General features: G+C 32.6%; 1 protein-coding gene across 1 annotated transcript; it reads right to left on the bottom strand.

Moving 5' to 3' along the window:
- Nucleotides 1–420: 420 nt before the first annotated feature.
- On the bottom strand, nucleotides 421–7,085 carry LOC110707879 (cytochrome P450 734A1-like). Its single transcript, XM_021885948.1, has 5 exons — nucleotides 5,546–7,085; nucleotides 3,934–4,157; nucleotides 3,476–3,720; nucleotides 1,722–2,307; nucleotides 421–1,056 (listed from the first exon to the last, which is right to left on the bottom strand). The coding sequence occupies exons 1-5, from the start codon at nucleotides 5,835–5,837 to the stop codon at nucleotides 595–597; spliced, it is 1,809 nt and encodes a 602-aa protein (XP_021741640.1). The 5' UTR covers nucleotides 5,838–7,085; the 3' UTR covers nucleotides 421–594.
- Nucleotides 7,086–8,158: the final 1,073 nt, after the last annotated feature.

The following is an 8,158-nucleotide window of genomic DNA, read 5'->3' as shown; positions in this document are numbered from 1 at the left end:
CTTTCTCAAAACAAAATCAAAAAACTTAAATAACGTAAACTAATTATGAATTATTTTGTACTTTAATGTTAGATTTCAAATATTCTTCTTTTCTTATGTTGTGATTGATTCCATATGGGACTAACATTATGAAACGGAGTAATTAATTATACATTTTGCGCTTTGTGAAAAGAATGAGCGAAAATCTACATTTAGAGTTTAACCAAATAAAAGAATGTGCATATCACTTCAAACCCTTAATCAACATATTTTTAACTAATTCCTACTTATCCCACACTCCCATAACAAATCCTAAAGATCTAAGCAGGGAGTCAAAATGCTACAACCTAATGTCTTGTAACCTTTTGGCAAGGTTACAAGATTACATTTGCTAAGCAATCCATGTTAGTAAACACGACAACCGAAAATTTCCATTTTTTAAATCACGACGAGTGATTCAATTTTGATATTTTAACCTAATCTTGAAAACTCATTAGTAATACTCAATACCATAATCACAAAATTATCGATTGGATAATTACTTTATAAACAGAAAACGAACGCACACGAGCAAGCATACATAAAGGAGACATGCTAACTCTTCAACTATACAGCTCAACATGACACCCCTCGATCATCCCTATTGTCCTCCGACAAGTGTCTAAACACGATTGGTGCACCGTGTTGAGGGTAGAGAAGCATCAACACCGTTGGTGCATGTTGGTAAGACGGGGCAAGCGTGAAAGAGAAGCGTTGTAACAAGATAGTGAGCACAAGTTTAGCTTGTAGAATAGCAAGATTTTGGCCAATGCAAGTGCGAGTCCCAAGGCCAAAAGGAATGAAGGAAACAGGATGCTTGGCTGCACGAGAAACACCATCAGCAAATCTTATGGGATTGAATTCATTAGCATCATTGCCCCATATTGCTTGATCATGATGAACTGCTAAGATCGGGACAAGTAGCTCGGTCCCACGTGGGACCCGACATCCTCCTAGCTCCACGTCATATTTTGCACGTCTGATTGTTGCGATTGCTGGAGGGTATAAACGAAGTGACTCGTTTAGTATCATGCTCAACTGCACATTATATCATAAGCTACATCAAATTTAGAATTTCGATTTTCCGTAAAACATAAACTTAAACTTTTCATGTTCAGCCAAATAATATTACTCAATTCATAAGAAGTGAAATTACACGGGAATTGTAAATATAAGGTAGAGTGTAGCTTCACATGCGCAATCAAACAACTATCCAAATTCTCTTTACACATTTAACATACATGATCATTGACAAACACTACGAGCTTTATTGCTTTGCCAAAACCAGAGCCCTAAAGAAAAGGGAGGTGATGCACACTCCAATCACCAACCATATGATCTCATACATGTATTAAAGTTACCTCATATTCCTTTTAAAATTATTCATCTAATTAAATGTACTCAGATCATAAATGATTTCTTACGTCTTCTAAATAATCACATATCTTATATGGACGTACCACATTATTAAAGTTTCCCTATAACTACTACTTCATATATGGGTAGACTTTATCATTGTATTTGTAGATGTTAGAGTGTTAGACCCTATCTTATCAATATACTAGTGCACATAGATATTAAAGACAAAATTATTTAATTTTCAGAAAACATATAAGAATGTTATGCTACTAGACAAATTCAACATAAAAAAAACAGTAACAAAAATATGGAAAAAGGAAGAAAAAAGTAGAAAGGGAACATACCATCTTAAGCTTAGCAAGATCATCTTTAGAGGGTAAGTCACGTGATGGGCAGACCCTTAAGACCTCCTCACGTGCCAGGTCCTGCCAATGAGGATGCATTGCTAGTAACACAGTGGTCCATGTCAGCAGATTCGACGTCGTTTGTTTCCCAGCAAAAAAGAAGCTTTTACACTCTTCCACAATATCTTGGACCGTTATTTTATTATTACTATTATTATTAATAATATTATTATTATTATAATTAGTGCTTGATAATTGTGGGGCATAATTTAATGATGATAATAATGAAGAATTATTTATGGCAAATTCTGGAATACTGTTATTTTTTTCATTCTCTCTCATTCCAGCCTGGATCATTAGGCCCAGCAAATCTTTTGGCCCACCATTTCCTGCTACTTCTTCTGATCCAATTTTATTATTTCCCATAATAATATTATTAATATCATCATTAATATTAATATTGTTATTATTATTATTATTATGATTGTGATTCTCTAATTTCCTCTTCTCAATTAACTTCACTAATGATCTTCTTATCTCCTTGTCCAATCTCCATGATTTCACATTCCCTTTTGTTGGTAGAAATCTGCATTACATTTTCAAACCATGTACAAATATGTTAGTACAAGATATTAAACAAATGCTACATATATAATATAATAATATATTGTGTCTAACATTAGGACGATAATAAGTGTCTAAAGATATTGATTAGCTGATGATGTAAAAAACAAAACAAAGATATTATAAATTTATCCTCACAATTTGTAGAGCATTGGTTGACTTATGCCTCTACAAACACCGTTACTTTACAAGTTGTCGTATAGTTATTGCAACAGAATATACTTAAGTGAATAAAAATAATTGTATTCTATTCTATAATTCACAACATTCAATATTTTATTGTGGATATAATTAAGTACCGCCTTTTATATTTAAAACAACAAAATAATTAATTTTAATTACTCCGTAATAAGGAGTACAGTCGACTTTTTTACATGTTTAATCGAGTTCAAGGCGGTCAGTACAAATGTGGAATCTTGTAGTGACGGTAGGTTGTATTATGTGAAGCTACACAATGGTACAAAAACATCGAAATCATCTTTATAACTTATAAGACCAAATCATAAATCACAATGAATTAGAAGTGAGGACCTAGCTATGAAAATGAAGCCCTTGATGAAAAAGGTCGGTGAATCTATCAAATGGGTGTATTATAACTAGTTGATGATGATACGTGGCACCTTCTTTTAGAAAAGGTCACCATACTCCTATTAATTAGGAGAATAACATAGTTATGATCTTGATTTTAGATGGTGATTGTCCAAAATTAATTGGGAGGTGAGTTTGAAAATTTATGTGGTGGGTGAATTTTTAGGGAATAAAGGAGTACAATCTCATAAATAGCTTCCTCATTCAAAAATATAGAAGTTATATGTACAACTAGCATCTAGCTAGCAATTAAGGCAATACAAATTATTTCGGCCTAGAAAAACACAACCCTCGTCTACTTATCAACTTATTGTATACCCGTATGCATATAAAATACAATTTCACTCAATCGCTAACTAATTAAGGGTCGACATCAAAGTCAAGCCAAGATCCTATATATTAAAGTGCTCCCTATTAAACTACTACGAGTAATGGTCTAGTGGTTGACACTGATGGACAAATAATAAATTAAGACCGTGGTTCATTTGATAGTGTCTTAAAACGTAAAAAAAGATAGTGGAGTTAGTAGTCGGGATAATTACCTATAGCCAGGAATGAGAACCTTCTGAAAGGCATCAGCAGCAAGGAGCATTTGATGGCTTTGAAGCCTGAAAATGGCTTTACCTTGTTCATAGCTACTTCCAAATGCCATTCTTGTGATCACATCCTCTGTTAAACCCTGAAACCACTCCGAAACTTCAATTTCAACTTCACCTTTCTCACACATCATCCGATCCCACTTGTCCAGCATTTCCTCTACACTCTTTCCCACCATTGGTATCAACAACTGCATCCTCCCCAACAATATTTATGTGAGGCCATAATCATTACTTTACATACTATATTTGTCACATTCCATGGACTATATGTTTATGTTATCCCTACCTACATGTTACACTTAAGTTTACTCGAGTTAACACGGATAACATATGTTAGGTAATGTAGACGGGCTTTGATTCTATGATCACTGTATCGTGAAAGTAACTTATTAATTCATTACCTTGAGATTTTCCATGTGGAAGGTGGGTGTTATGATTTTGCGATGGTGAGCCCATTTTTCGCCCTTGAGGCTAATAAGTCCGTTGCCCTCGAGTTGTTTCACTAGCGGGTTAGCCTCGATTTTCTCATAGAATTCGGACTTGGTACTAAAGATTTCTCGAATGAGGTCCGGATCTGAGACTGTCAAGCGAGCCGTGGGTCCGAACCACACTATGAATGTTGAACCTACATACACATACATTCAAACACATTTAGATTAAAACAAGAAAACATCAACCCTAGTAAATGTAGGATATAAAATCCAAAACAACTTGAAAACTTGCCAAGGATTAAAAGATAGCAATAAATATGTGGGAGTAGGAGGAAGTAATAAACCTTAACACCAAAGAGGAAATACCGTACAACTTCAAGTAGTAAGAATCAAGTTCGCAAATAAAGGAAATTGAAGCAATAAATAAATATAAAAACTTTATAATAAAATTTCCAATAATTTAGAAATGAAGATTAAGATAGATATTGTAGAGTTATAGAGGCTACCCTAGAAAAATAGGACAAATTCAAGACTGCGCCACTAAAAAAGAAACAAGTAGTACAAGTTAAGGGGTTATCAAAATTTGAGCTCCCTTTAGTATCAGAAGGTAGTAAGGAAATCTGAAATAAGGCAATGATTATTAACCCCACATACATTTAATTTTTCTCTAGAAAAATCCTTTTTATAAAAAAATAAAAATTGTATTAATAAATTGAAAATTAAAAACATTTGAAATTGTATTTTTTAAACATTGGGAGATTAAAAAATTATCCATTAATGATGTCATTTTCCAAAATTAATTTTTTCAATTTTGGGTTATAATTTTGGAAATTTACTTTATTAATGGATAATTTATAAACTAAAAAATTACTCAAAAAATAAAAATTGAAGAAAACTTGAAATTGAAGAGAAAAAGGGAGGAAAATTGAATGCTTATACTGTAGTAGTAACTGAAATTGATGAAGAAATGCAAATAATTAACAGCTGAAAGAAGGCTGCACAACAACATCATGTCAGAGAGAAAAAACAGAGGAAGAAGACAAGTGATGATTATTAAGAGATTTTGGCTGATGCAATAAAAAGTTGATAAAACAAATTAATGTTAAAAATCAACAAACCCCCACCAAAATTAAAAATCAAACTTTTTATTAAACAATTCCAAGAAAGTACTCCTCCCCTTTCTCAAAAAGTTAGTATAAACTTTGGATGATATAAAATTTTAACAAAATCCAAGAATTATTTCCTCAATGGGTCCAATTATGAAATATCTACAGTCTCCCTTTTTCTCAATACAATGAATTGAATGAAAATATAAAATCCAATAACAAAAATTTTAAAGAAATAATGTGTCAAATCATATAATGCTTTACAATTACATTAATTTCCTATTCACGACAACATAAGAACAGGATGAGATGTACGCAACCTTACTTACTAAAACTATATCTACTACGCATAAACCTTTAACAAAGTATCAAAAATGTACTTAATGAACTACAAACACGAACACGAGCCGAATGGCTCATCACTTACTAAACTTAACCTCAAATGACTAGATAAAAGAAAAAAGTAAGAGAATTACCATAAATTTTCCTCCAATGATGGTAGAAAGAGAAAACTCTAGGAAGAATGTTGTGAGAAAAAGGCATAGGATGAGAAGAAGCCTTCAACATGAGTTGAACAATTTCTTTGACATTACCAATGAAAAAATTGTAAGGAGGTCCTTTGATCCCCTGTTTTGCAAAATGATACTCTAATTTTCTTGGCCTCCACCATAAAACCACCATTATTCTTAATACTAAAACCAACATAATTGATGTAAAAATTATGGGTTTTATATCCAATAATTTTACCAAAAAACCTTCATCATCCATTTTTTTTCTTTCTTTGATTTTATTACAAAATTTCCTCTGTTTTTTCTTTTCTTTCTCTCTCTAAAAAACAGAGCAAAACTGCTGCTGCTGCTTTTTGTCTGGCTGTCTCTGTTTTAAGAAAGAAGCAAACCTTTTTTTTTTTTTTTTTTTTTTTTTGGATTTTTATTTTGGATTTTGGATTAATAATTTAGATGGGTTTTTTCTTTTGTTTAAGTTTTTGGGTTTGTTTTTTGTGTAAGAAGAAGAGTGGTTTTGATTTAGGAGTGAATTATGTGTTTAATAGTGAAGAGGTTTTAGAGAGAGGAGAGAGGAGAGAGAAAGAGAAGAATAGGTAGGGGTGGTAATTCGGGTCAGCAGGTCGGGTTTGGGTCAGATTTCGGGTCGATTTCGGGTTATGTTTAGAAACTATTAAAAATAGTGTAAAACTTAATATTATTACGAAATATGAAATTTGGATCAAATCGGGTCGAATTCGGGTTGTTCGGGTTCGGTTCAGGCCGGGTTCGGGTCTCTCTCAGTAACTTCGGGTCGGGTTCGAATCGAGTTTTCGTGTCGGGTCAGGGTTTGCCAGCCCTAAGAATAGGGCTTGGCAAGGCCAACGGCGTAGGGGCCGCAATTGTGTATATTTTTGAGGGTCAACGAGGTTGAGTTTTATATTGTTTTAAAACATTCTTTTTGACATTTTTACCCTTCTTCTTTCACAAACTTTAGGTGCACAACATACTATCTGTCATTCTGTTGTTAAGACTTGTTACAATAATTAGTCCATCATATACAGGGGTGCTAATCGAGCAAGTCGATCACGAGCTAAAGGGCGCTTGATTCGATTCGAAAACTTTTTTTATGTGCTCAACTTGTGCTCGTTAAAGTTTCGAGCCAATAAAATCTGCTCGACTCGTGCTCGTTAAAGTTTCGAGTCGAGTTGAATAACTCACGATCTGTTCGTTAAAGATTTAGTCCTTTTAAAATTATAGCCCTTTATTGTTTTTTTTTTTTACTTTATATAGTTTTCTTTTATTTATTTTAATTACTATTAAAGATTTACTCTTTGTTTTTTGATAATATATATAACTCTTATTAAGTTTCAATTTGTTCATGGAAATAACTTTGTTTGTAAATTTTTTATTAGTAAAATATATAATTGAGTTGCTCACGAGCTTATCGAGTCGAGTTAGAGCTTGCTCAACTCATGCTCGTTAACATCTCGAGTCGAAATCGAGTCGAGCCAACTCGAGCCGAGTTTTGACCGAGCTTTGACCGAGTCGAGTCCGAGTTGCTCACGAGCTGCTCAACTTAATTAGCACCCCTAATCATATACATGCTAAAACAGAACTCTTCTAAAATGAACTGAACTGAATTAAAGCTAAATTGTGCTTGGAATTGGATTTGGTGACTTGGTTCTAATGCAAAGCAAGATCTAACCTAACCTGACATATGTCAAGTTGTTAGCAAACGACTATCCAACTATCAAACATGCTAAAACAGACCCGACCCGAAATTAAATGAATTAAATTTGAATTGTGCTTGAAATTGGATCGAATGATTTGGGTTTGACACGAAGCAAGATCTAACCTAAGCTGGCATAAGTCAAGTTGTTAGCGTTAAAAAATGATATGAAGAGATTGATTATTTTTTTTCCCTTAATGAAGATCATTTAATATATGCTGATTTTTGCACCATAAAAATGATACCACCTTCATTTTCGTTTGATATATCTAATTACTATAGATTCGCAAATCAAGTACATTGAAAAAGGTGGTGAGGATAAAAACAAGGTTGACAAAGTATGAGACAAAATAAAAATACAAATAAATAATGTAAGATCGATTAAGATGGATAAAGAAATTTCTTAATAATGTTAGATAGGAGTTGTCCATGATTTGCTTCCTTATGGAGTTATATTTCATAGAGAATAATCAATTGGTAGCAATAATAATAGCAATGATTAAGATTTGTGTTATTTTGTTGAATTGGAAATTAATTAATTATTCGTGAATTGCTTCCATATTAGGGGCATATTATAAAAGTCATAAAAAGGTTAGCCTCTTCTCCTTTCAAAGTACCATAATTTGTTTTACAAGATAGAGACAAGTATGTTATTTTTCAGCAAATTTAGTTGAGTCGAAATTACAATACTCCATCCTTTTAATTCTGTTGTCTTAATTATTTAGAACCTTTTATAAATTCCAATAGTTGTTCGATTTATGTATAACGGAAATAAGCTAAAGAGTCGTAAGATAATTTAAGTAATAAAAATCATCTCTATCTTACAATAAACTCGTTATTAGACCGTCTGCATATATTCGAAATTATTATTATTG

Source organism: Chenopodium quinoa, unplaced genomic scaffold, assembly GCF_001683475.1.
Source record: "Chenopodium quinoa cultivar QQ74 unplaced genomic scaffold, ASM168347v1, whole genome shotgun sequence".
NCBI classification, from domain to species: domain Eukaryota; kingdom Viridiplantae; phylum Streptophyta; class Magnoliopsida; order Caryophyllales; family Amaranthaceae; genus Chenopodium; species Chenopodium quinoa.
This window is presented reverse-complemented; position numbering and strand designations above follow the sequence as displayed.